The following is an 18,638-nucleotide window of genomic DNA, read 5'->3' on the forward strand; positions in this document are numbered from 1 at the left end:
CATCTTCCAACTTTCTGTAGTTACAAATATTAATAAAGACATATGAATTCATACACAAATGCATATACATTTATAACATCACCTGCAGGACCAATTGTTCTGGAAGTTATTTCAACAGCAATATAGTTATATGTGTTTTTTTAAACTTAATTATTTTATATTCTGAGTTACCTTTATTATGCTGCAAAAACCGGAACTTATAAGAAATCAGTTAGTATACATTTGAAATGCATGAGAATCTCATTGCAATTTTTTTTAAATTTTAAATTCAGTGTCTTTTGGGGATGAATCTGAATTCTCTTAATGGAATGAAAATGAATAATTGAACTCCCAGTTAATCATTTAGAAGTACCTGTTAGTCTATAGCCCTAATGACCTATAACTCCACTGATTTGGTAGTTTTAAACATTATAGGTAAATAGAAAGGACTATATATTCTTTTCCTACTTTTGTATTTAAGGCATGCAATTTCATTTTGAAGGGAAGAATTTTGCTCAAACTGCTTCTGCTTCTCTAAGGTATTTGACTTGTTTCTAAAATTATCTGGGTTTCTCACTCTAAGACCTGGGTCACAACCTTATTTAGGAACAGGAAATACTTATCAGGTCACCAAGTGGTCAAATGAAAAAGGATTTGAAATGCTTCAGCACTTAGGACCCTATTCATTGAAATGATTGACTTCTATGTTGTCTAAAGGTTGAAGTTTCTTTACTGAATCTAGCCAGTTTGTGCCTTTATGATTTCAGCAATATTCAGAAAAATCTATAGAAGTATATGAGCATACAGTAAGAAGATGAGTTTAAATGAAAGCTCTGTATGTCTATAAAAATCAATTCTTTGGGGACATGCACAGATACTTGAACAACTTATTGGAGTTAATTTACTTCTCAGTTGGGAGTATGAAGATTAGATGTATATATAACATGGACTCAACTTTATTTCTATATTCTGATTTTTTTTCTCAAGTAGATGGAAACTTGTCATGGTAATTTTATTTTCTTTCATCATAAAATCCTATAGAATTATTCTATCCTCACAATGATTCCCTTAAGCTCATGAAAGATTTTTTTTCCTGCTTTTCTATTCCTATGATATTATTTCAAGTAAATATAATCTATCTTTGAAGATGAAACTATGGAAAACATGGGTTGAGGCAAGGACAGGAAATATTTGAGTTGAGATATTTAACACTGGATGTTTCCTTGAAGTTCCTATCATTATTGATAATCAAAATTGTCTTCCTTCCCAGTCTCCAGGATATGTCTCAAGAATTTTATGTAAGAATAAACTCATAGCCCTGCATATTTTTGTAAGAACAAGTTCATGGCAATATTACCTCAAACACATGAACATATTGACTGGAAAACTGATCTTCCAATATTCAGGAGCATAAAAATAGAATAGTCTATCTAGGAAATGTGCCCTAGGTAAAGGTATGACAGTTATAAATACTTCTCTATCTAATCACTAAAACCTAAGAAATTGATGTTTTCTTCTACAAATGTAGAAGGCAGCCATCTTATCATTGATGGACAGACAGTTGGAAAATGAGGCCCAGATTTTATTTTTAAGTTTTATTTTATAATAAGAAACCGGGCCATTAAAACTATGTAACCAAAGCTGAAGTGCGTTCACTGGAAGGCCCCTGCAGTCTTTTACAACTTTTCAGAGGCCTCGGTTGTGAACTGGGCTTGCACTCTGCCAGCAGAACAGAGCTGACCCACGGAGAGCACTCTCAGATCAACACTGCCTCAGGCCTTTCTGCTTTCTCCAAGAAGTCTTACATTTCAGGCATCAAGTTGAATTTCTTCTGGAGATGATTAACCCAAACCCATGACAGATTTTTTCCAAGATATCCAACCCCTTATGTTTATTTTATCCTGGCTCTTTTTTGAATGTACTGGACACAAGTAACTTACTCATTTTACATGTTAAAGGGCTGGTGGAGAGCCATTAATTCCCTTCAAAAATGAGAAAAAATTTCAATATGCATGGCTCTATTGTGTGAGCTCATGTAAGCTCCATGATTTGGAACTTTAAGAAAGATATTTCTTCTCCACTATAGAATTTTTTAAAAGCATTTCATCACATCTTGAGATAGGGATCTTACACTTTTGGGGTAATGCATTCTTGTGATGTATTAAAAAATACAATGTTAGAAGGATCAATTACTGTTTCCATAAGCTTAGTTTGTAGGGGGTTTCAACTAATCTAAATCTTGGCACACATACTTTTAGTTAATAGTCAAATAAAAATATATGAAGAGTCTCTTCTCTTTCTAATATACTAGCTTGTGTCATTCTTCCTATTCTCCAAATTTATTCTTATTCTGGGTGAGCTGGATTGTCCCCTCAAAGCTAAATATTTTAAACTCAGAGATGACTAGATGAATTTGTTGGAACATAACTGTTAGTAATTTTAAACAAGAACACTATTTTCTTTGAGGAAACTCAGTATAAAAAATAAGATTTCTATAGATTTTTTTTTAGAACATATTCAAATCTTTTGGAAACTAAAATCCTAATAGCATGAGATTTATGAGGGGTGTGTGTGTGTGTGTGTGTGTGTGTGTGTGTGTGTGTGTGTGTGTGTGTGTGTGTAAGTCTGCTAGCCAGTCCTAGGCTTGAACTCAGGGCCTGGGCACTGTCCTTATTTTACTCAAGGTTAGCACTGAACCACATGAGCATGACTTTTTTTTTTTTTTGTAATTAAAATAGCAATAGAAGTCACACAGATTTTCCTGATAGCATTGAATCACGGTCTTCAAATCTCAGCCTCCTTAGTAGCCACATTTACAGTTGTGAGCCACCAGTGCCCAGTGGCAATGAAATTTATATTATAAACAATTGAGCTACTTATGATACTTTAATCATGAACGTACAACACAATAGGTATTAACAGTACAGTTAACAGAAATTATTACTGAATTTCAACATCTATTCTAATGTTAACAGAAATATATGAAAAGAAAGGTGAAAAGTAAACAATCTTCTAATGTGAAATCCCCAGATTTCATAGAGAACATAATGAATAGATAAACAAATTACGAAAGAGGTATAAATTCCAACTTAACATTAAATAGTAAGAATTCATTTAATTAGATGGAAGTATATGTGAATATATTTTATATACATATACACTACATATATGTATATATATGTAATTATACAAATATAAGAGAAATACAAAATGTGTATTCATCACAACACAAATAAGCCCATTTGAACATGCATGTCCTTCTTTGGTAAACTAGTTCTGAGAGATAAGTGACTCTGAGTGAATATCTGAGTGATGACACAAGTTGATTGTGTAATACATGCATATCAATTCATTTTAGTTCCTTTGTATTAAGTCCAATTTTTTTCTATAATGTTTTCACATAACTAGTCTTCAAAAGTATTTTGATACAATGTTTTCTTTTTAAGTAGTAGGATCTTGTATACAATTATCGATCACTGCTATAATAAAAACTACAAATGATATTTTCATCTATTCATAATATTACTACCTTAAAAATTATAAGTCTTAAAATTATAGGAATTACAGATAAGAAATTCACTACTCCTAAGAAACAATTCTAGAAGTGTTATTTTCTGTTTCAAATGATGTGGCATTGTAAAAATGAATAGAATGGCAACATAAATTTTCTCTTTATAAAACATATACCCATATCTGAATCAAAATATTTTATCTCCTAGTAAAGGATAAAAACTAAGTTAACTTTTTCTAATTAGATTTATTACTGGAATGTTTAAAGCTATCAGTTTCTCTTTTAGTTCCTGCTTCAATGGGCTACCTAAGTTCAAGATGTTATGCTGGGTAAAAGGAAGAAATGACAAGGGATACCATATATATTAGGGTTGGTAGGTTAATTCCAGGAGTTTGACTGATTGACTGATTGACATCACCTTAACAATGTGTACTAAAGCTGATATTCAATTTATCCAGATAAAATTTAGAGTAGAATCACAGTGACGAGTATCTGCATTTTGCCAATTCACACAGACTTGTGTTTACCAACACTTGAAAAAAGTCTTTTTCCACTAAAAACACAGGCTATACAAATACATTTTCAGAATGCACAACCACTTATACACATGCACTATATTTCAACATTTTTGACATTTCAAAATGTATCCATTTAATCCAAATTCTAAATGTTAGCACATTTCATTGAAAATGGTTACTGGTTCTGATAATTATAGTTAAAATGCGCTGACATTAGTATACCGCAGGTGTTGTTTCCAGTATTTTAACATGTGGGAACGCTTACTACACTCTGTTAATTATGCATTATTTTTTCTTATTATATCAATTTTTAGTAAAGAGGTAGACATAAAGATCTTATGGGTGGGGTGTCTGATTAAAGTCATATCCCTTAGCAAGGAGCAGAGTTGAGATTTAAATCTAGATAGTTTGACTGCATAGCAAACCCTCTTAACTATAAGGCTAAGGTTTCATATTTTTTAAATTAATATATCAATTTTGAAAAGAATCTTGCAGAAGTTAGTGAAGTTCTGTGGAAAACCCATGGGATCTTAGAGTTCAATTAAGATATTGTGAAATCTCCATAGAACAATTGAGTTTAAAAAACATAAAAACACACATTGATTATAGTCTTTTATCCACCTCTTTTCTTTCAGAAAATATTTCAAAAGTCATGAAACTTAATTTGAAGGGATAATGCTTGCAATGAGTTAGGTTTTCAGGATCTATAACCTTACAGCTGGTTGAGCTTCCATAGGAAATGATTAAATGAATTCCGAAGTTTGCATAACTCTATCTCAGGGGTTGCTGAGACAGTAGAACTTATAAATTGAATGTGAACACTGAATGAGTTGTAAGTTTAAGTTGGGAATAGGCCAATATCTGACTTTGAGTATTAGCAATTGGCAGGAAGAGTGTTTCTAAGAATCCAATGATTTTTAAAGTCAGAAAAGTTTGGCAATTCAACAAACATTTACTGAGTGCCTAGAGTAGATGAATCTAATGCTTTTGCTAGTTTCTAAAGTTGATAGGAAATGGATATGTGCCTAAGATTTGACCTCTCCCCTTGAAAAGGGTAACAGTGAGGGAGGAATTTGAAAATAACATATTTTCAAGGACAAAGTTACAGAGACATGGACAAAGACCTGTGGGTGGTAGGAGGGATGAATGACAGATGAAATACTACCTAGGAATCATAAATGATAAATGGCAGTCTGACACTAGAAAGGTGAGGGCATAGAGAAAAAGGAAAGAGAATAACGGCATGAAGATAAGGCTACATTTTTGTAAAGAAGTTCAGTATAGTTAGGGAATATACTATCCTGGTGTGTAGGGAAAGAATAGCAACAGATGATACTAGACAAGTCTGAGAACAGTAGGTGAAGGAATTTTATATGAAAGCCATTGAAATTTGTACTCAAGTTAAAAAGCATTTATTTTCAGTAATGAAGGACTCTATGCAGCTATGATGGAGCAGGGCAAAGTGTATAGATACATACTTGTAATACCAGTTCTTGAGAGGGTGAGACTGGAGAATCATGAATTCTGGGTCAGTTGGGCTACATAATGTACATAATAACACAGTGCCAAAAAGCAACTTACCACCCCAACGTAAAAAAAGCAAAAGAAAAGGAAAAAGAATTAAAGTTTAGAAAATCATTGCAGTGTAGCTATAGATGATAGCTTTTGTTATATAGAGAAGGCTTGAAGATTTAACTATTGTGATATTATAATATTTCTAAGTAAGATCCATGAATGTATTTTACAGAAACAATGAAATATAATTAGTTAATGCTTGCAATGAGGAAATGATACTAGAATTGTGAATAATTTGTATTTCTCTAATACAATGACTAGAGATAATAATAATATAATTGAGAGTAAGAAAAATCAGATGCATGTGCAGAATAAAATGGATATAATGCACTTCATAGTAGTAAACACCATGGGCTTAAAATTCCCTAGAAACTCAGACATGGTAGCTCATGCTTGTAACCTTAGCCACTTCGGAGACTTAGATATAAGGATATCTGTTCAATGCCAGCCCCAACAAGAAAGTCCTTAAGACTCTTACCTCCAATTAGCCACCAAAAAAGGCAGAAGTGAAATTGCCTCTAAAGTGGTAGAGTGTTAGTCTTGAGTGCAAAAGATCAGAGACTGCACCCAGGCTGGTCCTGAGTTCAAGTCCCTATAGTGCAAGTGCGAATGCATGCACACACACACACACATACACACACATGCACACACACACAATCAATGAGAAATAGAAGAAAGAGAATTGGTGTGGCTACCTAAAACTATGAATTACAGGACAAAATTACATAGTCTATCTTGATCTTCAGAAAATCCTCAGAGGGTATGTTAAAGTCATATCTCCTAGCAAGGAGCAGAGTTGAGATTTAAATCTAGATAGTTTGACTGTATAGCAAACTCTCTTAACTATAAGGCTGAGGTTTCATTTTTTAAATTAAAATATCAATTTTGAAAAAATCTTGCAGAAGGTAGTGAAGTTCTGTGGAAAACCCATGGGATCTTACAGTTCCATTAAGATACTATGAAATCTCCATAGAACAATTGCATTTAAAAACATAAAAACGTACATTGATTATAGTCTTTTCTTCACTTCTTTTCTTTCAGAAAAGATTTCAAAAGTCATGAAACTTAATATGAAGATGATACGTTCATCAGCATAACATCTGCTATGTTTTAGGTGTGGTTTGTTCCCTAAACTCTCACATTTTTTAAAGCCAGCTCATCAGTGTGGCAATGTAAGTGGTGGTGAAAATCTTAAGAGTTAGAGCCTTAGTGGGAGGCTGTTAGGTCATTGGGGGTAGTCTTTGGAAGGAGTTAATGTTGTCTCTCATAATAAATTAGTTCCTCAGTGGGTTGATAAGGCAAAGCAAGACCTGCCACCTCTTGCTCCTTCACTTTCTGTGCCTCCATGGCATCTCTTCTGCATATGTTCCCACCCACAATGAATTCCTCATCAGAGGTTGACCAGCTTGGACTTTTAGCCTCCAAATCTATAAGGTAAATAAACTTCTTTGCTTTACGAACACCTAAGGTAATTTGCTATAATAATAGAAAACAGATTAATAGAACATCTATAGCAAAGATAAAAAGTCTAGCTATGAAAAACAAGTTCATCTCATCAAAAGTAAAAGAAAGCTACAGGAAGTTTGGGATGTTAATAGAAATCAAAATAAGGATCACTGCCACATACTGATAACTATGAGGCAATATCTTACTCTTCACCGTGGCTCTGTGGAAAAGGGATTACTTTTCCCATTCAATAGATGAGATATAGTGGGTTTAAATAATATTCTGATTCATCTTTTATCAATTTTCTTTTTACCAAGTCATATTTAATTCAATTTACTCGATGATATTATATTGTATATATCATTTGCTTCAAATAGTTGATGAAGAAAATCAAGGTTAGGAAAGCAAAATAACTAAAGCAAAAGTATATAAGCTCAGCATGTAATTCAAACTAAATTCTATATAATTCTAATCTAGTGAAATGATTTTTGTTTCACAACTGGGGTAGAAATACTAAAGAAAGGAATTTAAAACTCATTCAAAACAAACAACATAAATAAAAATATACGGCTGGTGTTGGTAGCTTATGCCTGTAATCTTAGCTATTCAAGAGGGTGAGATCTGAGAATGATGATTCAAAGACAGCCTGGGTAGAAAAGCCTGTAAGACTCTTACCTTCAATAAAGTACTCAAAAAAGCTGGAAGTAGTGCTGTGGCTCAAGTGGTAGAGGGCTAGGTTTGAGTGCAAATAGACTCAGGTACTGTGCCCAGGCCCTGAGTTCAAGCCCCAGTACCGGCAAAAAAAGAAAAAGAAAAAAAATGTATATTCTATCTCCAGGTATATGTAAATTTGGTCCTAAGAAACAAAACAAACAAACAAAAACCACAAAACTTCTACTTTCATTATTAGCAGAGTCTAAAATTGTTTAGATCCTTTGTACTAAAAAGGCATAATATAGTATGCATATGGTATTCACATCCTTTTATACAGTTTTAATTACTCATAAGTTATATATTATACCTATAAAATAATTATTAAAGTATACTACTTAGGGAATAATGACAAGAAAACATTCTGTACATGTACAGTATTGCTACATACTTTAAGATACTTTGACATGTTTGACTGGAAAGATAGATACACAACCTACAGATATATGAAGATTACTGTTGATTATATGACAAGTGCTGATGGCTCATGCCTATAATTTTAGCTACTCAGGAGCCTGAGATCTGAGGATTGATGTTTGAATTCAGCCTCAACAGAAATGTCCTCAAGACTTTGTTTCTAGGAATATTATAAAATACCTTGCCTGGAGAAATATTATAAAATCTCCTGCCTGTAAAATATGGTGACAGGGACTAGAATCTGTGTCCTAATGAAGTACATATGCTGAAACTTTCATTCTCTATATGATGATTTTGGAATGGGGTTTCTAGGGTAGAACTTGTATTCAGTCTTGAAGGTGGGATCCCTCATAATGGGATTAGTGGCTGTATAAAATATATTCTCTTCCTTCACTCTCTTCCTGCTACCTAAGGTCTTATGCCAAGTAAAAAGCTTGTGCGGACATAGTAAGAAGTTGTCTACAAACCAGGCAGAAAGTCAGGGCCAGAAATGGAATGGACTGTAACTTTGATTGCAGATTTCCCAGTCTGTAAAACTGTGAGAAATAAGTTCATGTTAAGATATGCAGGCAGCAGCGTTTCTTCATGACATCAAGTGCTCACCAAGAAACATGATTATCAGCTAAGCATGGTGGTAGCAGCCCTGTTCTATCAGCTCCCTGGGAGACAGAGGTAAGAGGATCGTGGTCTGAAGTTGGCCCCAGAGGGAGAAACATGTGCAACATAACTATTTTTCAGGTATTTTTGACTGCCTGAAAAAATAAAGCAAAAATGGGCCATAAACATGGGGTTTAGTGATAAAACACCTGCCTAATAAACACAAGTTCCTGTGTTTAAGCCCCATCAGCCAAAACGAAAACAAAATCAAACCTCACTAAACCATGATTATCATTCTGCAGACTTGATATTTAATATTTAATATGTACACCTACGTACTCATCTTTCTCTAGAAAAGCATTAAGGATATTGAAAAAATAGTGTTTGTTGTCCAGAGATTTTATTTATTTAATTACCAGTGGCGCATGCCTATAATCCTAGCTATGCAAATGACAGGTCTAGAGGATCATAGTCTCTGAGGTCAGCCTAGGCAGAAACGTCTAGAAGATGTTTAGACTCTAGTACTAGCAGAAAACTTTTTTTGTGGTAGGTCTTGAACTCAGGGTCTAGGCACTGTCCCTGGTCTGTTTTGCCCAAGGCTACTACTCTAACACTTTGAGCCACTGAGCCACTTCTGGGTTTCTGGTGGTTAACTGGAGTGTCTCATGGGGACTTTACTGCCAGGGTTGGCTTTGTACCATGATCCTCAGATCTCAGCCTCCTTCGTAGGTAGGATTATAAACGTCAGCACTGGCAGTTCTAAGATCAACGTGCCTGCAGGTTTGTTTTGTTTTCTCCTGAAGTTTCTTATTCGCTTGCAGCTGGCTACTTTCTCCCTGTGTCCACCTTTGACCTTTCCATGGTGCATTTGGAGGAATCCTGAGATGTCTTCTTATTAGCTCTGTCTTCTCTCAGGGTTTCACTCTTCTGACCTAATTTAGGGCTAATTATCTCCTTAAATTTATGTCTTATTTTCAAGTACAGTCATTGTAGAGGTCAGTATTTAAATTCTGAAATTTGGGAAGATAAAAACCACTCTATAAATATTGTCTTCTAATATTCATTGTGTCTGTTAAGAAGTTAGCCTTATTTTTGTTGCTTCTTTGAGGATAATATGATTTTTTTCCTGTGGAGATTATTAAAATTTTTGTCTACAGTTATTAGCCATTTTTCTGTGTTGTTTTGATCATCTCTGTTGACATGGAGTTTCTTGTATCCATGGCATTACATTTTCCCCTTCACTGTTGGTAAATTTTCAACCACTAAATTATCAGGTGTTGATTCTTTAACACTCTAATATTCAACTTTTTTGTATAGACATATGGATTGACAAATTTCATTTTTCCCATATGTATCTTTTTCTCTTCTATATTTTCTATTTTCTCTCTCTTCATGTTCTATTTTGGATTTTATTTAATTCCTGGCATGTAGATGTAAGTAACTTTACAGTATCAGTTCTAGAAACAATGATATTTAGTCTTTTTTCCACCTCTAAAGTTATTGGAAAAATGCCTTGCAAAAATGTTGATCGAAGAGTACATTTCAGATAAGCATAAGGAATTATTTTTGAGATCTATTTGTGTAGTATTCACCATAGTAAATAATTATTATATGGTAAATATAATGGTAAATGACAGACAAGTGTAAAATGGATATGGTTTAATGTTTTCTTGGGATAATATGGAAATACAGTGAGAAGAGTACCAAATTAGAATCAGGAAAATCAATCTGAATGATTAATGTCTGAGATGACAAGAATTAGCCAAGTGAAGAGATTTTCTGGGATGGGCGGGACAAGTCATCCAGTTTGTCACAGGAAGCAACATATTGAAAAAGGTTATATCAGCACATTTTAACTCCATTTGTATTTATCTTCCAGTCCTGGGGCTCGAACTCAGGGCCTGAGCATTGTCCCTAGCTTCTTTTTGCTCAAGGCTAACACTCTGCCACTTGAGCCACATCGCCACTTCTGGCCTTTTCTATATATGTGATGCTGAGGAATCGAACCCAGGGCTTCATGTATAGGAGGCAAGCGCTCTTACCACTAGGCCATATTCCCAGCTCCATCTGTATTTTAAACTATTTTAAAACAGCACTCTCTGGGTTCCCATTTACTCATTAGATACATTCATTAAGCATCCAATACCCACTAAGCGCTAAGAGCTGTAAATGCCAAGGGGATACACAAAACTCAAAATTTAGATGCAAAATAGCAATTCAAACTGCAATAATTGGTAGACACTGAGATACAGATGAATGGAATTCATAAACCTCTGTCTATATATATTCAGACTAATACTGCATCTTATTTTCTAGAAAGACTATTATGAAAATCTCTTATAAAATGCATCATGCACCCCTCCTAGTCTTTAACTCCTCATACCCTATGCCATTTATTCTGCCAGCTCTTAATACATAGTCACTGCACAGTATTAGCCAAACTATATACAGCTATGGAAATATAAGAACTACTTTAAAACAATATACATAATGTGATTCTGTGCTCTAAGCTCTCATTAAAAGGTAGAAAGCAGAAGAAAATGCTTGTAATCATAAAGTTTAAAAAATATACCACAAAAGAAGATGGTTTGATTAGAATGCTCTGAAGTAAAAATTACAGAAATTAAGGTTTTTTGGATGTCTTCATTACCTAAAAATTTAATACAAAAATATTTGAACAGCTATGACATTTAAGGACATATGGTATCTGTAAATCTTCTTTTTTATAAGAGGACAAATAGGAATCATGTTAGTGATGACAGCACCATACTGGGAATTAAGAAAACCTGACTTTAAATCAAGTAAAATTGTCCCAGGCAATAAAGGGCTAAGACTAAAATCTGTCTTTCTGAGAAAGTTTTCTGACTAGCCTCAATTTTTTTCTCAGCTAATTTTTCCCTCCTGGCAAGCTCCAAAAGTCTGAATTTGGCATTGGCTTTAGAAGTCTCAATTTAGAAGTTTCAGTAGATGAGGGTAGGAAAGTCATTTAATTTATGTGTAAATAAATGAGTAAACAGAATAAAAATGCTGTAAGAACATAAATATGAAGTAAAAAAGTGGAGGTTTCTATATATCTGAAACTTAAAATATATAATTTTAAATATGGTCATTATTTTAATGAGTATGTTATAATAATAATGCAAATCTCATCATTTTGTACTAGGCTGGTTTACTTTTTGTTTTGTTTTGTTTTGACTGCTTTTGGTAGAACTAAGGCTTGAACTCAAGGCCTTGCATATAGCATGCAGGCATTCTACCACTGTGTCAGTCTGTCAGCCCTTTCTGTGTCAGATTTTTTTTTCAGGTAGTGTCTCACTTTGTGCAAGCTGTGGCCCTCCTCTTTATGTTTCTCCAATAGTGTTAGCCAGTATGTAGAGAAAAAGGAGAAAAAGTTAATCTTAGCAGGGAATATAAGTCAGTACAGTGGAAAATACTTTGGAAGTTCCTAGGAAAACTTCTAGAACTGACATTTAATTCAGAAAGGTCAACTCTAGGCAGTTTTCCAGAAGGAATGAAATCAGTACATTAAGATAACAGTATTTCTACATTTATTGCAGCACTATGCATAAGAGCCTAGAGATAAGGACAACTTAAGTGTTCACAGATGAATAGATTTTAAAATATGGAATATTGCTCAGCCTTTAAAAAGGAGGGGGTATGGGTTATCTATGAAAATTAATGAATCTGGAAAACATTAGGCAAAATAAAACAATCTAGGTATAGAAAAACAACTACTACACGATCTCCCACACATGTAGAATCTAATAAGGTTGAACTCATTGAAGTAGAAAGTAGATTGCTGGGGGATAGGGAGTATAACTGAAATGTTGGTCAAAGAGTACAGCATTTCATATAAGCATAAGGAATTGTTTTTGACATCTATTGTCTAGTATTAACTTTGGTAAATAATTATATACTTCATGTTATCTGAGTAATACATATTTCACTCTGAAAAGTTACAGATAACAAGTTGATGGATATGTTAATTAGCTTGATTTAATCATGCCATGCATTTCCCTTTGTATATTTTGGGAAGCTTTATCAAAAATTGATGGGCCACAAATGTGTGGGTTTATTTCTGGATTTTCTGGTATTTTCAGTCCTTCTGACCACTCATGTGTCTGTTTTTATGCCAAGGATATACTGTTTTGCTGGCAGTTGGTTTTTTAGTCAGGGAATATAGCATGATCAACTAAAGCTAATTAACATATACAGTGGTGATAGAAAATATCACATTGTACCCCATACATTTGTGCAATTATGATTTCTCAATCAAACATTATAATAAAAATGAATTAACTGTAAGGAATTTTTATGAAATGGTGTGTAATGCTCACTCCATGCACGCTTATGAAAGTCAAACTCGCAAGTTTCTTTAAAAAAATTTAATAACACATTAAATAAAAATTGAAATATGCATGCTTTAATTTTCTAGTTCAACTGGAAGTTGATTTAACATATAATTTAAGAAGTGCTGAAAAATAAAGATTTGAACTGTGCTAGGTAAACTCCTGAGTCTATGTGGTATATCTGCATATAGGTTTTCACCCATGCAGCCCACCTTTCTCTGGGACCAGAGGAACACACAGAAGAGTGTTATCAAGGTCTCACACTTCAAACTGAACAAAAGGAAATGTGAGATGTAAACTGCACAGGTGTTTCAAGACTTAAGATCAGATGTGCAAAGACAGGTACTAAGAAACAATTCTAGGTAACACAAACGCAACCTAAGGAAGGTACTTGACTACAAATAAATGAATAGGAAATGGAAATCAATGTTAAATCTGCGAAGTTCCTAGTCTTAAAGAAGAAAAAATTAATGGCACAAGCATAGTGTTACGTTGGTACAGGTGTGCTTTCAATGCTGACTAGATTAAAGGTTGAAAACTGTCCACACTTCATCAACATATATGACACATAATTAATGTAGTCTTTGCCTTTCATAATTTAATGTAATCTATTTCATGTCAAGTATTCCTCAACTATAAGTATAGGTTTTACCCTAGACCAACACAGACTATGTCCCCATCCTCTCTGTTTTGCCAGTGACATCCAGATAAAAGTCACAAGAATTATCAAAGCATCTTGAAACAGAATTTATAATAAGCAACAAGATCATGTGATCACAAGTGACAAGTAGAGATGTTCTTGTAATTATTTTTTTTTCCAGAGAAGAAAATAATGCTGCTGCAAAACAAACTGGATTATATAATATGAACAAAATCAAAGTAATGAGAAGACAATCTGACACACCATTTTCCTGAGATACCATTATTCATGGAGTTACTCAGTGTGAACCTATCTACAGTAAAATTTAATTTTGACGTCCCCCATTATTTGGAAGTGGGGTTACATGATTGATTATTCATTTTATTTTATTTTTAAAGAAACTTATGTAATTTTGAAATTCAGTTGTGTTTAAGAGTACTGTATAATATGTACATTGTGTCATAAAAGAGCTGTTTTCAAACTGTATACTCTGTCCTGGACAACTGAGTGGGGGGTCTCTGACATCAAAAAATGAGTGTGGGCCCAGGGGGTGGGTGATACCAGAATAGCAGGTAAATATAACATGGCTATATGTTAGCCAAGAATAAGAAAATCATTTTTAACTCACTCATTTCTTAAATCAGAAGACAAAAATAAGACCATTAACTGGAAAAAAAATCGTCCCAGTACAATATTATTTGCCAAGCCCTAAAACCACTATCATAAGTACTCATTAGGAATCAAATCTGGTGCAAATATAAAGCTCATTCCGTGAAATAAAATGAAATTCTAAGTGTACTATGAAACTGTAACCTCTCTGTACATCACTTTGACAATAAATAAGAAAAAAACAGTAAAAACTACATACATCGTACATAGGAAAAAGTAAACAAACAAACAAAAAATCCCAACAAACCTCACTCATAAAGCTTATATAGAAATACTTATGTCTCAGAGGCCACTTTCTATCCAACTTTGAACCATGTTTACCATGGTATATGATTTCTGAAATCTGTAGTGTGAATATAATATACCGTTCTAGGTAACAACATAGGTTCGTTCACCTTTCATAGAACAAAATAGAATGCAATAGAACATGTTAGGATAGCTCACTCCTTTATGATTCTGAGACTCATGAAAACTAAGTGTTTTATGCCCATTTCCTGACTACAGGAACAAAATTCTATTTAACAGGTAACAATTGTAGAATTACTGATTATAACAAAATTTCGACTCTTTCTTTATGACCTGTAGAATAGTGAAGATAAGATGAAAACAAGGAATATACCCCTGATTAAAGGTCAAACCTTATTTTCATACTGGAAATTCACTATAGTTCTATAAAATACAAACTCATGAATATTTCTTGAAATAATATTGAGTGTTGATACTTTTTATTGCTACCATATTTTAAAAATGTTTTACTGTGGAAAATGTTAAATATTGAAAAATAAAATAAAACAAACAAACTTACATATACCCTCACCTTTTGGTCTAACAATTCCAACAAAAATTGCAACAGTTTGCTCTACTTGCAGTATTTGTTCTTCTATGTGTGTGCTTTTTCTATTTACTTTTAGGAAAATTTCACACACACTATCTTCTACCTTAACTTCTGTATTTATCACTAAATAGCATAAATTTGGTAGCTACCAAGCTTAGTTTCAGATATTTCTAATGGAAATGTATCTGTTATATGTATCAAATATATCTGCTTTCAATCAGGCTATAGATTCATAAATTTAAATTTTCTTGAAGGTTTACACAGGAACTTTTGAAAGTCCTCAATAGCTGCTTTCAAATATATTTCATTTTATTTTCTATGAGAAATTACTATCTTAAAATATAAGTTAAAAGTAAAATCGTAACATTAAAAAGAAAGCAAATGCCTAATCTTATTTGTGGTTCTATTACATTTAAACATTTCTGTTTAATAATACAAGCCCATAATTCTATGAATATAAAAGTAGGAAGGTGAATCTGTCACCTAAATGTGCAAAATCTCCATTCCAAAAGTTTGTAGGGTAACTTTCAATGCTGCACTTTGTTTAAAATGCCAGAGTGTTATTTATAGTATTTAATGTAATATACTAGAGTATTATTTTAGGATTATATTACTGCAACATATAGGCTAATACTGTTTTTCTGTAAAATATACATAACATTAATAATGATATGCTACTGTTTAAGATTTTCACATGAAATATTCACAACTTAATATATATGCATTGATACAAATGCTGTTACTATACTAATGTACCAATTCATCCAATTTCAGACACATATCTCCGTTTTATTCAGGTATATGTATATATGTTTTCATATTTTCAACTTAGGTCTTATTAAATAATAAAATAATTTAAGTACAACTTTATGTTATTATTTATCTTTCTCTCATATTTCTGTCTTATCTGTTATGAAATCTTACCTTCAAAGTAACTTTCTCTGTGGGGTTGTGACTTCTTTAATGATTTTCTAGCAGAAACTTTATTTTCACTATTTTTGAATAATGCTAGGCGCAGAGTAGGATCTAGACCAAAAGAGAAAGATAAGAAGAAAGAAGAATTCTGGGTCATACCTTTTCTGAAATGACAATGTATTTCTTTTGTGGTGATATTTAAAAACAACATCTATACTATAATGCTCTATGAAATTACATTGAAATTATGTTGCATGTTTTAAACTTGATAAATATAAAAAGGTAGCCAACCTTGCATAAATTCTTTGTTATGTGATAGAACACATACCCAATACTTAGCATAAATGATAGAATTACAAATAATGTATAAATTCTATGTAAACATTCCAGCTATGACTCATCTTTCCATTTGATGAATTGCTTTATTATTTTAATGCTTTCTTTATATTGCTGATTTTTTTAAACCACAAAACTAAATGAAAGCTATTATTATAAGAAAAACACCCTACTTTTTGCTCTCTAACCTATGAAGAGTTCAGATATAAGGGATGGAAACAAGACCGATGAAGAAACTAAGAAGCCAGAGCAAAAAGATTTACTTCAGTTATTTTAAACATAGGAAAAAGGTTTCTCTTTTGTCCCAATATATCATCTGGAAATAACAAAGAAGATATGTGAATGTTCTAATTTTAAAGTCAGAAATATTCTAAGTCTATTTATTTGATAAATAAAACTATGTAAATATAAAGTCATATAATTTTTGGTTGGTAGTAAATGACACTATGGAAGGTAAAGATAGGGCCTTGGTATAGTTTCATGGACTTTGAGCTTAAGAACTACAAGAAAAGATGATAGTGTTGTTAAATGCCAATGAGTGAAATAAAAAATGGAGTGTTATGCATTTATAGGGTTAAATAAAACCACAATTTAAGGTGGTATACATTTTCATAGGCTCTTACAAAAAGTAAAATTAATCTTAGAATCTTTGATTAACATCAAAGGTACTATAATGTAAATGAATATGAGAACTGGAACAATATTTAAAATATAAACACCAAACTACATATTTTAATTTAGTACTAAAGTATGGACTTTTAGAAAGCATATTAGAGAGTCAGAGGTAATAGCATTTGCTGTGATAATTTATGAACAATCTGATGATTATTTATTAGTCCCCTAAGAGTATTTTATCCTTCTTAAATATGATTGATTTATTCACACATATTATATTTTGGGAAGATAGTCAATTTGGGGGCACAGTCCATATATATATTTGACTTACGGTGCTACGGTGTAAGGTTTCTATATAAATCCAATACAAATGATCAATAATAATAAAGTATGTGTATACATTTTATAGAACAGGCATTAATGATCATCTAAGTCACTTTTATAATATATTAGGATTTCAAAAGAAGCACTAGTCAATCAGAAATATCCTTATGTCGTGGAATGGAAAAATTGTGCCGGACTGTCCAACTTACTGTGGTACCTTATTACTATCTTGATGCTCTTCTGTTCTTTTTAACTCACTGTTGAGTCTACTTGTTTTCTAAGAATTGATATTACAATTCAATGAAGGTTGTATTCTTTTCCAGTTCCAACTTTTACTGGCTGAATGACTCTGAACAGACTGAACTCACTTTCTGCTTTCTCTTTCCAATAGAGATAAGATTGACTTGGCTGCAAGCATGGCTTACAGGGCAAGAGTGCTATGCAAAGCTTTGAAGGAGGAGGTAACAAACAAGAAATGTATCCAATGCCTCACAAATGAAACTGTAACCTTTCTGTACATCACTTTGACAATAAATAAGAAAAACAAAGAAAACCCAAGATAGAGAAGGAATAAAACTTACTTTTTAAGTATTACTGTGAGTTAATGAAATGATACAGACAGAGCATGAAGCCTCATGTCCACCTAAGTGTGAATCTGGAGCAAACAGCAGATAACAGAGGTAATTACAACTTAATCACTGGTATTGTTTTCAACTCTTATTATTGGAAAACACCATAAATCTATATGTATATATATGTATATGTGTGTATATATGACATATAACAAAGTGATGGATGGACCCATAATTGGCTTAAAAATAAAACATTACGAACAAAAGCAATGGATGTTTTTATTTTTTGGCATTTCCTTGGATAATGTTTCCATGACTTAAGTTCTTTAAATGTAAAACAGAAATGACAGGAACACTTTCCTCATATTACTATCAAGATCAAATAATTCAGCACATATATAAAATATTTAGAAAAGTTGTCTGGCCTAATTTACTCAATAAAACAACTTTATTTCAATAAGGCACATGGGAAGTGCTATATTATAATATTATTTTATTTCAAAACAATCTGATTGCATCATCTTAAGCTGATATAATACAAAATTCAAATCACAAAAGAATAATGATAAGAAAGAAAGTAACTTAGAGGGGGGAAAATAACTTGATGTTTGATAGTCCCCAGAAATACC

The 18,638-nt window shown here is 32.7% G+C and overlaps 1 protein-coding gene across 1 annotated transcript in view; it reads right to left on the reverse strand.

The window, feature by feature from the left end:
* Window positions 1-18,638, reverse strand: part of Lrriq1 (leucine rich repeats and IQ motif containing 1) — a 125,306-nt gene that overhangs the window by 44,737 nt on the left and 61,931 nt on the right. Inside the window, exons 24-25 of the mRNA XM_048358662.1 lie at window positions 16,172-16,273; window positions 8,625-8,693 (exon numbers count right to left, since the gene is read on the reverse strand). Of these exons, the coding sequence (XP_048214619.1) occupies window positions 8,625-8,693; window positions 16,172-16,273 (171 nt within the window). The remainder of the gene's footprint in view (window positions 1-8,624; window positions 8,694-16,171; window positions 16,274-18,638) is intronic.

The sequence above is a fragment of the Perognathus longimembris genome, chromosome 1 (assembly GCF_023159225.1).
Source record: "Perognathus longimembris pacificus isolate PPM17 chromosome 1, ASM2315922v1, whole genome shotgun sequence".
Classification (NCBI taxonomy): domain Eukaryota; kingdom Metazoa; phylum Chordata; class Mammalia; order Rodentia; family Heteromyidae; genus Perognathus; species Perognathus longimembris.